General features: G+C 37.2%; 1 protein-coding gene across 1 annotated transcript in view; it reads right to left on the bottom strand.

The window, feature by feature from the left end:
• Positions 1-16,881, bottom strand: part of IL13RA2 (interleukin 13 receptor subunit alpha 2) — a 30,808-nt gene extending 13,927 nt beyond the window's left edge. The window contains exons 1-8 of the mRNA XM_078065303.1: positions 16,779-16,881; positions 12,857-12,988; positions 9,458-9,581; positions 7,595-7,746; positions 6,040-6,193; positions 5,395-5,515; positions 2,368-2,552; positions 880-1,025 (exon numbers count right to left, since the gene is read on the bottom strand). Coding sequence (XP_077921429.1) covers positions 880-1,025; positions 2,368-2,552; positions 5,395-5,515; positions 6,040-6,193; positions 7,595-7,746; positions 9,458-9,548 — 849 coding nt within the window. The 5' untranslated portion in view covers positions 9,549-9,581; positions 12,857-12,988; positions 16,779-16,881. The remainder of the gene's footprint in view (positions 1-879; positions 1,026-2,367; positions 2,553-5,394; positions 5,516-6,039; positions 6,194-7,594; positions 7,747-9,457; positions 9,582-12,856; positions 12,989-16,778) is intronic.
• Positions 16,882-17,515: the final 634 nt, after the last annotated feature.

The raw sequence follows: 17,515 nt of genomic DNA, 5'->3' as shown, positions 1-17,515 counted from the left end.
TCAGATATGAGAATACACAAGGCTGGATGATCTCAAAGGGAAAAAAAAAAATCACTGAAGAAATTGCTTCAGTTTTGCATTTCAAAGAACTGAACAGTATCTCTCATCTAAAATAACAGCTTCTCTTTTGTTGTAACTTTTCTTGGGAACCAGCATAATGTAATGGACTGGGAATAGCTGAGTAATTTGTAAATCATTTCACTTCCTTGCAACATGTAAATCAATTCAACTCCCAGTTTTCTCATCGGTATATGAAATTAATAGATTAGAACTAATGGCTCACCTACGTGTCTCCACCACTTTCTAAGTTGGAAACCAATGAATAAACTTAACATATAACAATGTAGGGCTAAAGGCATCATCACATTGTTGTTGCTGGGGGGTAATGAGTCTTGCAATCATTGTCTACTTCCTCCGTCAGCCCCTCTTCTGCACTACAAGAAATTCAGGTAGCCCTGTCAGTCTAATTCTGACCTGATGCTTGTTCCTCAAGAAGTGGTTTTTACATTTGTGTTGTTTTCCTTTCTTTTCTTTTCACCTGACGCCTCATCATAATCCATCACATACTTGTACTTGGCAACTTTAATTCATTGGCACAATATTAGAAACAAATGACTACATTATCTCTAAATTCCTAAAGTAGCTTTAAAATTGGTATGACTGGTTATGCTTTCAGACCACAAGCAAGCATCTTTCTTTTGTCCCCTACATTATATTGTTTTCTGGAAATTATACGAAGATACATGTCATATTCTATTCCTCATATGGATAGCAACTGATTCTGATTCTCATGTTTGCTTATTTTATTCAAAAGGCTATGTTAAAAAAAAAATAAAAGGCTATGTTTATGATTTTCCCAAATAAATGCAATGTTCATACCACCCAGGTAGTATCATCTTCTGTGAATTCAATTTCATAAATGAAACACTTTGCTGGAATGGGTCCTTTAGGCATGCTCCATTTCAGGTTAATTTCCTCTGAATTCTTCACAGTAAGACTAAGGTAGTCTGGTGGCAAAGGTTTAACTGAAAAGCAAAAGGAAGCCATTTCAACATGGAGGTCATTAAGTTTAGCAGTAGCTCTTTTTTTTTTTTTTTTTAAAGATTTTATTTATTTATTTGACAGAGAGACAGCGAGAGAGGGAACACAAGCAGGGCGAGTGGGAAAGGGAGAAGCATGCGGGCCCAATTCCAGGACCCTGGGATCATGACCTGAGCCGAAGGCAGATGCTTAACGACTGAGCCACCCAGGCGCCCTTAGCAGTAGCTCTTATCAAAAGCTAGGGACACCTAGTAAGAGAAGCCTCTAGGACAAATCAATCAGATGGGTTAAGACTAATCTCTATAATGTGAATTAAAATCAAAGTTGCTTGCCAACCAAGATTGGTTTATTAAGAAACTTGGTTATTTTGGAAACTAAATTTTGATAAGTCACATATTGACAAATATTTAAGCGCAAAAGAAAGGTTAGAAGAGCCAAATCATTACAGTCATTTTTCCATTTGGTAGCATTAGGAACAACTGCCACAACCATTACTACTACTATTTTTATCAATAACTAACTCTCATTTATACCTTATGATATGTCAGGCACTGAACCAGGGATGTCACATCATAAACTCACTCATGGGGGTGTCTAGGTGGCTCATTCGGTTAAGTGTCGGCCTTCAGCTCAGGTCATGATCCCAGGGTACTGGGATCGAGCCCCTCACTGGGCTCCTTGTTCAGCAAGGGAGTCTGTTTCTCCTTCCTCCCTCCCCCCACCACCCTGCTCATGCTCTCTTGCTCGCTCTCTCTCTAATAAATAAAATCTTAAAAAAAAAAACAAAAACTCACTCATGTCACAATAAACCTATGAAGTGTCCTCTATTATCTTCATTTTACTGATAAGGAAATTGAAACAGACATTAAAAGTATCTGGCCCAAAGTCATACAGCTAGAAAGTGGTCAATCTAAGATTCAGATCCAGGTATGGCTGACTCTAAAATCTGTTATTATTGTAACTCTTAAAACTAAGAACTCAGACTCAGAATATCCAACCATTTGCCTATTGAGATGTGGGAATAAGGGATTCTATAATTACTCCATCATTAACACTAGACAAAAATACTTTACAGCAGACCAACTCTTTGAAGCTGGGGAATAAATTGTAAATTCTAAATAAAAATCTAAAAAAAAATTATTCTTCATTCAATTCCTTATTCCTGTACTTTTATATTTAATAAGAGCTTCTTCATATGCTCTCTTGGCCCTCATTTTTCTGGCTTTGCATTTCCGTAAGTTTCTCTATATCTTTGTCTCCATCTCTTCTCTTCCATGTGGTTGTAAATGGCCTAAACTAGAAACATTTCGAAGTTGTTTAACTCACCTATATTTTGAAGCTGAAAAATAAAATAGCTGGGTCTGATAGGATGGGATTCTGATGATCCATTAACACAGATGTAGAAATCTTTATAGTCTGATGACTCCAAATAGGGAAACCTGCATCCCATATTTTTTCCATTAACATTGATGTAATCAGTGCACTGTATTGCATGGTCCAAGCCCTCATACCTGTAAAAAGAGGTATTGTAAGAATTGTGCTTACCAATATCTTAAAGTATCATGGTATTCAGTTTTCAATTATCTTCAGATGCCAAGTGAATAAAAAAGTCATTTAATAACATGCAATATTTATTGAGCAATATTTATTGAGCACCAGTATTTATTGATGTTGCTCAACATCCTATGCTATGTGCTAGGGATACAATAGTAAAGAAAGCAGACAGAGTCCATAATTTCATGGAGATTACAATCTGGTGGGAGTCTTTACAAAATATCAAAGATAAGGCAAGGGTTCTTACTCATGTACTTAGGTTATGTTGACTTGCCCACAGGATTTGTGAATCAAAGAGTAAGATTTCTATTAAGAAAACCTGGGGTTTATATAGATAATGCTGGGTGATACTGCCTTTTTTATATTGTACTGGAGAACTTAGAAGAAAGCACATCTAAAAAGCAGACTTACAAAATATTGTTATGTCTAATAAAATGAATGAAAGTCCTCTGAAGATATAATACACATCAAGAGATAAGCCTCAGAAAAGCCAACAGAGGGGTCAAAAAGAAAAAGAGCTGTCTGGCAAGTAAATATCTGATTTCCCATTCTCCTAGACAAGAAATGTTGCCATATCATTGAAAGTTAACCTCTTTCCAGTAATAAAGCTAGTGGGAATTAGGGTGGATTTCCCTACTGATTTTCAAAGCACAAATGCCTGGTTTGTTTTCCTAAATTATACTTTGCAATGCAAAATGTGACATCTGTAAAAGCAGCCAAAATCCCTTTTGAAATTAGGCCAATCTAGCAGCTGATCAGGTGCTGATACAAATAGCCAGACTTTCTTGAATTCACTTTATGCCAAGTATTTAGTTTGTTTCCGTTGTTGTTTGTTTTTTACCCCAAGTTGTTATTTATTTGCATGAGGGGGGTAATAAAAGAACTTTATGATAGTGAAAATATACTTTATTTTTTAACACAATAGCTGCCAGCAGCTAGAGACAGGGAAGGAAATACAAGCATTCTATAGTAAGTTTAATTTCCCTTTTCAAGTAGCGAAGTATTTATTTTGGGCAGAGATTGCAAAGTTATAGTCTCTTGGTTAGTTTACCTGATTATGTTTGGGAGACTTGAGTTCTAGGCTTGACTTTACCCCAGATTTACTATGTGCCAATGTGAAGCCTCATGGCACCCTTATTTTCCAGTTTCTAAGATGTCAGTATTTATCTCTCACTACTAAGATGAGGAAAAAGATATGTTAAATATGAACTACAATGTATAAAAGGGCAGAAACTTTGTCTTATTCATACTTTTGGCCTTTTTATCTAGAACAGTGCCTGGCATTTAATAATTGCTTAATATTTGTTGAATTAAGGAACAAATAAATTAGACTGTAGATATTGACCCAGCCAATTCCAGATGAAGAAACTGAGACCCCAGAAAGGAAAACTGCTTGCCCAAGACCACCAAACTCAATGATGCCAGAGCAGGCATTAGAACCCAGTTCTCAGTATTCTCAATAGCTTATGCCTTATCACTTATATCTTACGATTTGTCTAAAGAAAAAAGCCATGATAATTTGGGCTTGAAACACAAAGAGTAACACTTTGTCCTCCTTGCTTCTTTATGTTATTTAATAAATGAATAAATTCTGTTACATATTTATCAATGTACCAATACTCTCATTTGTTTCATTCATTTAATGAATATTTTGTGATGATCTACTGTGCGATGTAGGCATCGCACAGCATAGATAGTGAAGAGAAATGTAAGAAACAGTTCATGCCCACCAATCTCTTAAAAATTTAAGGGAGCAGACAAAGCACACATATATGACAAAAATTTAAATGCCATGCAGACTAGGAATTAAGAGCCAAAATAAGCAATAGTTCAGAGAAAAACTGAACAGAAGCCGATGTGATCAGTAAAGAGTTAATGAAACTGAATACCAGATGGGCCTTGAAAGATGGGTAAGAGTTAGTGAGAAGGCCAAAGGCATTCCAGATAGTAATTCACACAAAGACATAAAAGATCATAACATGGGTGAGAAAAAAAAATGTAGAGATGGGTCTAAATGGAGTGGAACACTCACTGGTGACAGTAGAAGGTAATATTGGAAAAGCAGTGATACAGTGAGGCAGAAATTTGAATGCCAGACTCGATTTTTATCCTGGAGGCAATGAATAGCCACTGGAAGTTTTTGATATATGAAAATAGCAATATAGGAAGATAAATCTGGCTACAGTGTGCAGAATGAACAGGAAGGGAAGAGACTAGAAGCAGACCATCATTTGGGAAACTATGGCAGTCATCCAGGTGTGGAATGAGGTGAGCCTCCAGTAGTGTTCTTATAGTAGAGATGAGAAGTAAAGAACAGATGTGCAACCTTGGAAAGGAGTGTCAGAATGCAGTGATCAATGTTATCATGAAACAATGAAGGAATGAAGGAGATAGAAGATTCAGATGGCTCTAAGTTTAAAAGCCTCAGTGATCGTTAAAAAAGATAGGGAAGTCAGGAAAAGGATCCAGTGTTAATAGGTACCTGTTTTTTTTAAAAGGAGAGATTATAAAATATGCCAAAACTTTTTAGGGTATAATCCTATATATCTAAAGGATACAAAATTTAATCCAGTACAGGAACAGTGTTGTATTCCTTATATCACCCATAGAGTGACCTCCAGTAGCTACAGCCTAAACCTACTTACTTCCATCGAAAAACCCCAAATAATTGTAAGCAACCTTCATCATAAATACATCTCTGAAAAATAATAAATTTAATTTAGTAAAAATATAGTTACTCATACTATAATTTTTATAGATATTTTCTTAATGTGGAATTCTTATTATAAAAATACTTACCAGTAAAACAATTGGTAATTGGTATCAAAATGGACATCCATGCCAGATTTCCAAGAGCAGAGTAAATATTGCCAGTTGTAATATACACAGTCCATATCCTGAATTTTAGTTTCCAGATTTCCTAAGGAATGAATGAACTGTGAATGCTTGAAAGGCATGGTGATGAATCATTTGGGAAATCACTATGCAATTTTAATTCATTTCTTTTGATCTCTCCATTTCATTTAGCAATCAATATAATCAGGAATATTCCAAAAGGAAATTGTTAGAAATCACTTTACTGTAATGGGGCATGTAAAAATCAAAAAACTTTGAGGGCTCATTTAATGGTACTAGTGTAAGCATATGCAAAGGTACTAAATTAATAATTCTAGGACGCTCTGAGCAGTTGAGCAAATATTCACATATTTACTAATATGGCCTCAAAACTGGGGACTATATTAACCTAATAAGATGCAGGTTTTGCCAAATTTGTTTGCTGATTTAAAGGATTCAAAAAGGCCAGTCACCCACTCCTAAGAAGAATTCTATTTGTTGCCACACTTTCACTTATACATACAATCTGGTAAATACAGGTTAAGGGCTTTATGCCCTATATGGATTGCTCTGACAGCATTAAATATGAAAAGAGAACTTTATTTTAACCTCGTGGTGATGTCCAATAAGTAGTTTCTGACCATGAACTTCGAACTTCTGATCCATTGGTGCATTGCGCTGACAGAAGCGTGTGTATCTTTGCTTCAATACCTTTGTTAAGATCAAACCCGTCTTTGTAATGTAGATTCTTGGTAATGATGGTCTGTTTGATAAGGAGATGAGACAAAGCCAAACTTATAAACAGTGACAGCATCATGAGCCACATTATTAGGGCTAAGAAGTCACCCTGGAGTGTTCCCAATATCTAAGAAATTCCTAATGATTATCTGATACAGTGTCCTAGATATATTCCTGGCAGGCTCATTTCTGCATACTATATCATCTGATGAGATCATCTGAATCTGAACTTCTTATTCAAAATAACCCCAGGGGTGCCTGGCTGGCCTAGTCGGTAGAGCATGCGACTCTTGATCTTGGGGTTGTGAGTTCGAGCCCCATGTTGGGTGTACAGCCTACTTAAAAACAAAGAAACAACGATGACAACAACAACAACAAACAAAACAAAAGAAAACCAAAAATAACCCCAAAAAACTTGGGAAAAGAGAAGAGTCTCTATGGCAAGAACTTGAGCTATAATGAACTTGAAATCAAGAGATAATTTTCAGATACCATATGCATATTACATGACAAATGATCTAATCACATTTCAAATATCACTTGAACTCTTCAGGAATCATATACAGTAAAATCTTGGAGGTAACTGGAGAAAGCCAGACAAATTGTGAGCTCCGAGAGGACTACAATCATGTCATTTATCCTTGTATTCCCAATATCTAGCCAAGTGCCTAGCCCAAAATGTTGCTCAATAAATGTTGTATTTGAATTGTCTCTTGAAACTATCTAAACTGAATGAGGAAGGTTAACAGTATGCCTCATACAACAGAAATCTTTGAATGAACATGCTTGACTATGTCGTTAATAAGTCAATAAACTTTCATTGAACACTTACTATAATATATGCAAAGAACTATGCTGTGTTCTGTGGGATAAGTACAAAGAAAAATAAGGCTTAATTCCTACAAAGAAAAAGCTTATGGTCCAATAGCATATATAAGACCCTTATACAGGTATGTAAGTAACTGTAAAATACAGTAAAATGTGTAAGTATTCTTCAAGTCCATATTCCATGGATCAATTTTTTTTTCCTGTACTTCTAATGGTAGTCGTCTTAATACTGGGTGGGGTAAAAATAGATGTGGCAGGATACACAGGAGATAGCAGCAGGCATGGCAGCTTGTTATTTCTTAATAATAGCTACTGAGGGGGCGCCTGGGTGGCTCAGTCGGTTAAGCATCTGCCTTTGGCTCAGGTCATGATCTCAGGGTCCTGGAATCGAGCCCTGTATGGGCTCTCTGCTCAGCAGGAAGCCTGCTTCTCCCTCTCCCTCTGCCGCCGCTCTGCCTACTTGTGTTCTCTCTATCAAATAAATCTTTAAAAAAAAAGTAGCTATTGAGATACAGGAATCAGAGTGGACACTGACATCGAAAATTACAAGAAAGTTCCTAATAATCACACCGATATTTCAAGTGCATGCTTTACTTACCTTCCAGTGTTTGCTATCAATGTTTCGGTATTTTAATTCATATTCTATTGTGCATTCCTTAAAATTATCCAGAAACAGTGGAGGTTGCCATTGCAAAGAGAGATAACCTAAATATCCAGGGTCCACTATCTCAAAATCCTGAGGAGGATTAACTGAAATAAAATCAATAAAATATTTTTACTTTTTTCCTATATCTTATGACAAAACTTGCTAAACCTAGATTACTTCCATATGTCCATCAGGTGGTGAATGGATAAACTGTAGTACATCTATACAATGGAATATTATTCAGCCATAAGAAAGAATGAAGTACTGATCCATGCTACAACATGCAAGAGCCCTGAAAACATTAAGCTAACTTGAAAGAAGCCAATCACAAAAGATCACATAAGACCAATTTATATGAAATATTCAGAATAGGCAAATCCATAGAGACAAAAGTCAATTAGTGGTTGCCAGAGGCTGGAGGAAAGGAAGAATAACACATGACTGCTGTATAAATATTCGATTTCTTTGGGGGAGGGGATATAAATATTCTGGAATTGAGTAGTTGGGGCTGTTACACAAGTATACTGTGAAGATACTACAGACCACTGAACAGTACACTTTATAAGGCTGTGTTTTATGTTATGGAAATCATATCAATAAAGCTGTTAAAAAGTCTAGAATACTGCTATATGCAAATATGACTTTGCCTACCTAGGTACTAAGTTTTCATAGAAACAGGCAATTCAACATGGAATTATCTCTGTGGTTATAAAGACCAGAATTTGGCCTAGGATGGGAACACTTTATTACATAAATCACTCTAATAGCAAGAACCAATCAGTATTAATTCAGTGTTTACTATATGCATATAACTTACAAAAGGGATAGAAAGTGTAAAATATGACTACTATGGCTAAACACCTTAAGGATTAGAACAAGCCGATCTTGTCATTCCATTCTGGTAAACTGAATCCGCCAACTAAAGTTCAGAGCTATCCCAGGGCCAACCAGGGCCACTCTTTGGAAGGACATAAGAAAAAGTATCAGGCAGCTGAGCAAAGTGACATCAGGAAAAAGCCCATTTTATTTGTGGGGAGGGAGCAGTGCACAGCAGTGGCTCCCCCAACTGGTGGTTTAAAAAGCAAACAAACAAATAATTCTATAAATTTTCCTACTAACAAATCTAATACTACTATAGTACTGCCCTCATGTTGCCTTTCTGCTAATAATTTTCCTTTCATTTCTGCCCATTTGCTCATTTTAATGCCTAACTTCATAATACTTACTGAGGTGAAGAAAAGAATCTACCAAAAGAAATTGTGGCACAAATTATGATCTGACATGGGACCCCCACCAGGTACCAATAAAGGTCTCTTTTGAGAATGAAATGACAGTTCTATTGTTTCAACTCTTACGGTTACAAATCTTTGTGAAATGCATTGTTCTGATTACCTTCTGCAATAAGAAAAATTCATTAGACATGATTTAATAATTCTGTAATTATTTTTAAATTTTACTTTAAATCTCTGTATATTTTTCCTTATTTATCTAATTGTCTCAAAGCTTAAGGACCACAAATAAGGAAAGTTTCCAGTTAGCTGAGTACCAGGCAATGAGGTTTCAGATAATTAACCTATTTCTTAGAAGACTATACAAAAAGGTATGGAAAATGTCTTTTAGTTTGGCTTTTATCCTGCAAAATGTTATCATTAGTTACCTTATGTGTGAAGCCGACTAGTAAGAACACATCTTTTGTGTATGGACTTCCTGAAATATTTCCAGTAACAATCTATCTACTTGTTATGCACTTTCCCAGGGTAGGTTGAAAAGACAGTTAATATCCCAAATTTTAAAACTACTCCATTGTTGGTTTACCTTGTATCTCAGCATTTGAAGGCATAGAGCCAAATGCTGTGCAAATAATCAGGGTATAGAGACGTCTGACATCCAAATGAATGAAAGCCATTTCTCCAAGATTCAATACTTTGAAATATCCACTCTAAGAAGGAAAAATACAACATTTTAACTTTATCTTACTTCAAATAACCAAGACTAAATGTGATTAAAAACACATTTGGAGACTCTGTGTGCTTTCTACCAGGAATTGGGAAAACTGTGCCCCTTTGAACCATGGAAACAGAAAAAACCAGGTTTGGAACCAATAACCTGGAAAGGGAGGATTCTAGGCTCATTTTTCTATAAGAGTAAAAAAAAAAGGCAAAACAAACATACAAACATACAACTGCCTGTATCCCATCATACCCGCCCCCCCCCACACACAGAGACTTTTTCATACATCACATGCCTAGGATAACTTCAAATAGCCTTCCGCCTGAAGACTGAGTCAGACCCACCAGTGTCCTTATTGGTTCACAGTGGGAGTTATGGTATCATTAATCTCTATAGCAACCCTCTCCCCTAGCAGCAAAGTAAAAACATTGATACATATACTCTTTTCTGAGATTAAAAAGTATTTGAAAGTTATCTGATTACTTAGCACAGAACCTACACCAAAGCCTCATATACCTCAGAAATTTTTTTGCTCCATAAATATTAAACCACCGTTCTCTACTCTTTATCTGTTCCACTCTTTCCTGTTTGCTGTATCAGTAAATAGCATTCTCATCTTCCCAGTTGCCCAAACCAGAAACCTGGGAGTTTTCTTCAACTTCTCCCTCTCCCATACAACCTCTCCATTATCACGACCCCTTCCAAGATGAGGAATTTATCATCAGGATTTCATTATCCAGTCTTTACTGCCTCCAAGCCATCCTCCATACCACATACAGCAAGAATGACCTCTCTAAAGGGCAAATCTTACTTTTCACCTGTTTCTTAAAACAACACTTCACTGTCATAGAATACAACTTAATAGTCTTTACATTCTTGAAGAATATTGATTGTGTGATCAAAATTTAAAGGATTCATGTCTCCACATACCTACCTAATCAACAACCACTCTTCTTTCAAAGAAAAATCACTACTCCCAGCTCTATACTTCTCTTTGAGTCTATATTCCTGGAACCAACAATTTCACAGGAAGTTAAGGAGTAAAGGTCATTATTCCAATATTCAGTGATTACTTTTCTTTTCTCCTACATAAATTCATTAAGCAGGGGAGACCCTCTCTCCCTGCACCACCCTCTTCAACCTACCTGGTCCATCTGTAATGTTCTAACATTGGTAGGTTTCAATTATTACATCATAGAATCTTGAGATCAAACTATTAAAGCCGGCATGTATTTTGGAGACTATGTTAGCCCAGCCTCATTTATATACTGGGAAGTGAAACTCAGACTTGCCCAAGATTACATAGCAAGTTAGTAACAGAGCTGGAGGTAGGACAGAAATATGATTCTTAACCCAGTGTACTTCCACCCTATTATGCTGGATTGCACACATTTGAGGACTATGAAAGCTCTTCCTCTGGGACTCCAGCATTTAAGTCTTCCTTCAATTAGCTAGCCAGGCTGAATCCACACCATGCTATTTTTTTCTATGTCTCATAAAATCGTAAGAGAATAGCGTTTCTCTTACTGAGGTCCAATAAATCTCTCTCCTCAATTCCTCTCTGCCCACATGCAAACCCACTGCTGTCCTCTAAAGCATCTGTAAGTAGTAGGTAGGTCTGTCAACAGATTTTCCACAGAGCTGCTCTCTTAGATTGAGATGAACACACTGGTTACTTTGGGATCTAAGACAGCAAATAGATCTGACAAAGAGAAATCCTTTCTTATTACTAATAAGGACGAAGCCAATCAGAACTCCCTTAAACTGCTCCCAGAGAGATCTTAAAGTTCTCTCTCCCCTATCAATCTGTCCTTATATATTTTCATAGCCCTGTGTCGCATGTGCAGCACAAATGGTGAGAGTTAAAAATCCCTTGCTTCTACTCCTTTTATAGGCTACTGAAATTTGATTCAGGCTATCAAATGGCATATTTCCTAGATCAGCCCAAAACATTTAAGCAAAGGTAGGAAATGGAATAGTCACTTCCTGAGTCACTTTTCTATAAACCTATGAAAGGAGTTCCCTGAATTACAATACACTTAGGGTCCCACCTAGACCTTCTCATACAAATGAATGTGAAGACAACTCTTTCCTTGGCTTCTGGGTTACAAGACTGCCACTTGAGCAATGAGGTGCTTTACATACTATATGGTTACCAGGAAAGACAGGATTTTTCACAAGAGGGGAAGGGACCTGAAGACAAAGGGAAGATGGGGGATGAAAACACAGACATACAAAATTTAAAACAGTTTCTGATATACTCTCCACCCCCACCCCACAGTTAACAACCACTTATACTCTCCACCCCCAGTCCCCTAACAACCACAGTTAACAACAAACCTCATCTGGCCTTAACTCCTTATTTTTAAAAATGAGGAAATACCAAGAGAGGTAGATGAATTGTCCAAACTCACACAACTTATTGGTTGTAAAGCTAGGACTGAAAACCAGCTCTCATGAGCCCTTTCCATTGACTAAACAATGAATTTTCTTGTTATAAGGAGTCTGTCCTGAACCTATTTTACCAGAAGCCTCCCCTGAACCTTGGTCAACCTACTCTCACCACCCAAACCATCAACCCACCACACAGTTTTACCATCATGACATTTTTGGCAGAGTAATAATTCAATAAGCTTTCACTGAGCACGTTTGTTTGTTGTTGTTGTTTTTTGTTTGTGTGTTTTGTTTTGCCAGATACTATTCCAGGTAAATCTTGTCCAAGATACAAGGTGCAAGTGACAAGTCACAATATCCATAATAGTAGCAATCCTCCTCCTATTTATTCAGCATTCACAGCATTCCAGGCACTGCCCCATGCTAAGCACTCTACATACATTATATCATATAATACTCATAGTCAACCTTGGATGGATATACTATTTTCATTCCCATTTTAAAGACCAGAAGCTGAAACACAGAGAAATTAAACAACTTCCTGTAAGTCATGCAGACTATAAACGGTGAAGCTTGGATTTGAATCCAGATAGTCTAGTACCAGAGTCCTTGATGACAACCACTAGGCTAGGCATTTTCCATTGCTAAGATCAATGTCGAGGGCAGCTTCCTGTTTCTACCCACTCAGTTTCACACACTATTGCTTAAACAGTTTCCCACTGAGAATCTCCTTTGGAATGGCAAGCCTAAACTATTTCCTGTTTTCAGCCTCACTTCCCCACCTCTTCAAAGCCATGCTACACAATCCCCTTGTTCTAGGAGTTGGACAGGGATAAACCTTGCATGACTGGAGAAACTCCAGGTACTTACCAATAATATAGTTTCCCAAGAAATTAATTATCATAGGCAATTATCACAGGTCCTCCTTTTTTTCTCTTCTTCACTTTGGAGATGTTAATTAGAATCTCTAATACTTCCCTTCCTGTCTGATGATCAAGCACACTGGAAAAAAAAAAAAAAAAGAAGAAGATAGGTGTTCCTGAAATAGCCAGCAGGCCAGGATACAGATTATACAAATCACAAGACAGGGGAGGTTATGGGTTGGGCTAAAAGCATCTAAAGCAAATTAAGAATTACAGCAAGGTATGTAAAAGCTGACAGGACTAATTAATCTTTGGATAAACAAATACATATACAGCTGAGGAACTTGTTATAACAAAAGGCACAGTGGTGTAAGTATCAACTTGGATTTCAGGTCTGCCTCAACCACTAATGTTCCTGGAAGCAAATTATAATTCAATTTCCATCTATAAAATGGAGATAATGACACCAGCCTGACAGATTTGTGCTGAAGATTAAATGAGACAATGTATGTGAAAGTACTGTAAGAGTTAAGTTGCTCTGTATGCTTAGGAGTTTGCTTCTGAGTACCTTGCTACTAATCAAAAATTTGAAAATAACTTGCTGCAACCCTACACATTTGCTCCTACTAATTCAGCAAAATTGACCTGTCCATAGTTGATAAGTAGACAATTATTATTAACTTCAAACTTTCACCACCCTTACTGATCCATCAGTTGCCTTTACTGATATTTGTCTTAACAATAACTTCATGAATTTTGCTTATCTTTTACAGTTTACAAAGAACTTAGTGAATTATTTTAACAAATCTGCAGGTGTATAACGTTGGTATTACATATTTACAATCAGTAATATTGCAGCTTGGAGAAGTGATGTGACTTGCCCAAGATCTCACAACTGATACAATCTGTATGGAAAGGCAAGGTAAAAGAAGTAAGGGGCAGAAAAATGCTACAAGCCTAAGAATGCAGTCACTTAAATAATATGGCTTTGTGGAAAAAGTTCCTTTTCTACCCTGACAAAGAAATACAAAAAGTCTATTCCAAAGTATCTGAAATGATCACAGGTTCTTATTTCATTTATAAAGACAGTGAGCAAGTTGCAGAGACAAATAATTATTTTTTTTTTTTAAATAATGAATAGAGTTTTGCAATACCACTAAGGTGACTTCTAAAAAAAACACATAAAGTATGGCTATATCATTTATGTTGCCATTAGACTGGAAAAAAAATCGGTGTTACAAAATTTGATCCTTTCCATTCACATTACTTAAGGTATCTAAAAAATCAGCCAAAGCAGTAAGAATAGGGCTTATGAGCGAAATAAGTCAAACAGAGAAAGACATGTATCATATGACCTCACTGATATGAGGAATTCTTAATCTCAGGAAACAAACTGAGGGTTGCTGGAGTGGGGGGTGGGGTGGGAGGGATGGGGTGACTGGGTGATGGACACTGGGGAGGGTATGTGTTCTGGTAAGCGCTGTGAATTGTGCAAGACTGTTGAATCTCAGATCTGTACCTCTGAAACAAATAATGCAACATATGTTAAGAAAGAAAAAAAGAAGAAGAAGAATGTAGCAGGAGGGGAAGAATGAAGGGGGGGAAATCGGAGGGGGAGAAGAACCATGAGAGACGATGGACTCTGAAAAACAAACTGAGGGTTCTAGAGGGGAGGGGGTTGGGAGGATGGGTTAGCCTGGTGATGGGTATTGAGGAGGGCACGTTCTGCATGGAGCACTGGGTGTTATGCACAAACAATGAATCATGGAACACTATATCTAAAACTAATGATGTAATGTATGGGGATTAACATAACAATAAAAAATTTATTAAAATTAAAAAAAAAAGAATAGGGCTTAGAGAAAAAAAAAACAAACTGGGAAAATAGAGAAGTAGAGCTTGAGGAGAGAAAAATGGAAAAGTGGGGTGATTGCAAAGGCTTAAATGTCATCTGTGGGTGAAACAATTTATATGGTCTTAAGTGAGAAGGCACACTGACTAGGAGGTCTGGGCTCTAGCACCAACTTTGCCAGGGGATTTAGAAAGTAATACTAACAGGGACTACAGTTTTTTAAGCTCTTACCAGGTGTCAAGCTCTGTGCCAGATGCTTGATATGCAATGAGGGAGCAGAAGGCTAGCCGAAGAGAAAAGCATGAGTGGACACCCTGCAGCTTCCCCCCACCCCCACTCCTGAGTGGGACATGTGTGACATTCTTCCAGGAATCTCCCAACTATCTTTTTTTTTTTTAAGATTTTATTTATTTATTTATTTGAGAGAAAGAGAGAGAGAGAAACAGCATGAGAGGGGAGAGGGTCTGAGGGAGAAGCAGGCTCCCTGCTGAGCTGGGAGCCCGATGTGGGACTTGATCCCAGGACTCCGGGATCATGACCTGAGCCGAAGGCAGTCGCTTAACCAACTGAGCCACCCAGGCGCCCAGGAATCTCCCAACTATCTTAATGTTAATGCCTTGCCAGGGGGAAAAACAACCCTAGCTTGATAAAAGCCAGGCTTCCAGTATCCTGAGGGTCTTCTTTAAATATGAAAATCCTTTTGAAACCTCCCTTTTCCTTACTTCCCCCAATTCCGGAAAATATCATCAGCCACTCCTCAAGACCCCGGGGCAGCAGTTCTTTCTGCCCACTGATCCTGTACCCATGCTTTAATAAACCACTTCTTTTAAATTTTATTTTATTATGTTATGTTAATCACCTTTTTGCACCAAAGACATCTCAAGAATTCATTCTTGGTCATTGGCTCCGGACTTGACCCCACTGAACCTCACCTATATTCTAAAACCACATCAATATGGATTAGCTCACTTAAGTCTCACAAACATTGATAGTTACTATATTATTATCCCAATATTACAAATGAGTCATTTGAGGCTCAATTACTCAAGGTCATATAACTTAAGCAAGAGAAGATGTGTATATCTGATTCTTAAAGACTATGTTCCTTTTAACATATAATATTGTCTTTCAACTAATCTCACTTTAGTGAAGCTAAATTTCCTCTCATACAAGTTATCCCTGGGATATCACTCTGTTTCATCAGTTAATCTGCTGTGTATCCATGCATGGTTTCAGGATGTGACTCAAAAGCACTAACTTCCTGAAAAACTAATCTCGTTTCAAGGAGACCATTCAACATGCGCAAATGTCTATTCATAGCTTCTGGCCTATGGCCATGACTCAGCATCATAATCAGCACCTCTGGAACCTGCCAGATCCTGAGGTCTGACAACATGCTGAGATCAATACGTGGCTCAATCAGCATATGAACTAGTGGTGAGACAAATTTAATTTAGATAATAACTAGCGAATAATTTGTCCTGCAGTGGAGTAATTCATAAAGAATGCTGAAGATGACTGTGTACTTTCCAACACACAAAAAAAACTTTGAATCAGACAGATTCATCATACTTGCCACTAGTCAAGTGTTAAGACACCTCCCACAAAAATACACAAAAATGTTAGGCACAAGCTGAATGATAAAAATCACTGTAGACCAATGAAATACAGGTAGGATCTCTTTTCAACAAATACTACTTTAACAACGGGTTATCTATAATATGATTATATTTGTGTCCTTGACATTACATTCCAACATTGTATACAAAAAAAAAAAAACATTCTGTAGATGCTTTCCTGTATGACATCCTGAGTTCATCCAGCTAACAAGTTTCCTAAAGCACACACAAAGCCAGTGAATTCAGTTTTGAGCTACAACAGCAACTGCCAGGTTTACAGTGTTAACTCATGAAGCAGTTCACACATTTCAGAATCAGTCCCTAATCTGAGCCGATCAGAACTTTATTAGGTTATAATCCCACCCAAAAAAACACCAACAGACTTCTACAACCCTTTAAAAAAAGCCCCCACTTCATCCACTTCTTAGAACAGGTCAAATTGTTATTGTGAAATATACCTTATATCCTATTCAAGTGAAGTCACAGCTGTAGAGCAATGCAGTATCTTGGAAGGCACCACTTCTCTGGAACTAGCAAAACAATCTCTTTTGTTCACCACCCTTCTCCCCACTACCAGATGCTCCCAAATACTTGTCAACAAGCAAACACTGTGTACTCAAAACATTCACTTCGCGTTAACAACTTCAAAAGTAAATAATAGAGTGTGCCCCACCCCCTCAAATTAAGTAAAAACAGAATACAAAATGTATCATAGCAGGTTTTAATTTTTTTAAGATTTTATTTATTTACTTGACAGAGAGAGCACAAGCAGGGAGAACAGCAGGGAGAGGGAGAGGGAGAAGCAGGCGCCCCCTCTGGTATCATGACCTGAGCTGAAGGCAAACGCTTAACCAACTGAGCCACCCAGGTGCCCCCACCATAGCAGAGATTATATGACTTCAGTGTTATTCTACCAGTATATTCCTTCAGGTCCATGAGGTATAAACTGTAAATACATGAAAATATAGTATTATATCATATATAGTACCATCAATTATAGAAAGGAATGCTAACAAAAACATATAAATATTTCTATCACGTATTCATTATTTAACAATTAGTTCTGAAAGCCTACTACATGCCAGGCCTTCTTCCAGGCATGAGGGATACAACAGTGAACAAGACAAAAAACCTGCTCTCCTGGAACTTTCTGGTGTGGGAGACAGACAATAAACATATCAGATAATTATAATTT

This window comes from Halichoerus grypus, chromosome X (assembly GCF_964656455.1).
Source record: "Halichoerus grypus chromosome X, mHalGry1.hap1.1, whole genome shotgun sequence".
Taxonomy (NCBI): Eukaryota; Metazoa; Chordata; class Mammalia; order Carnivora; family Phocidae; genus Halichoerus; species Halichoerus grypus.
This window is presented reverse-complemented; position numbering and strand designations above follow the sequence as displayed.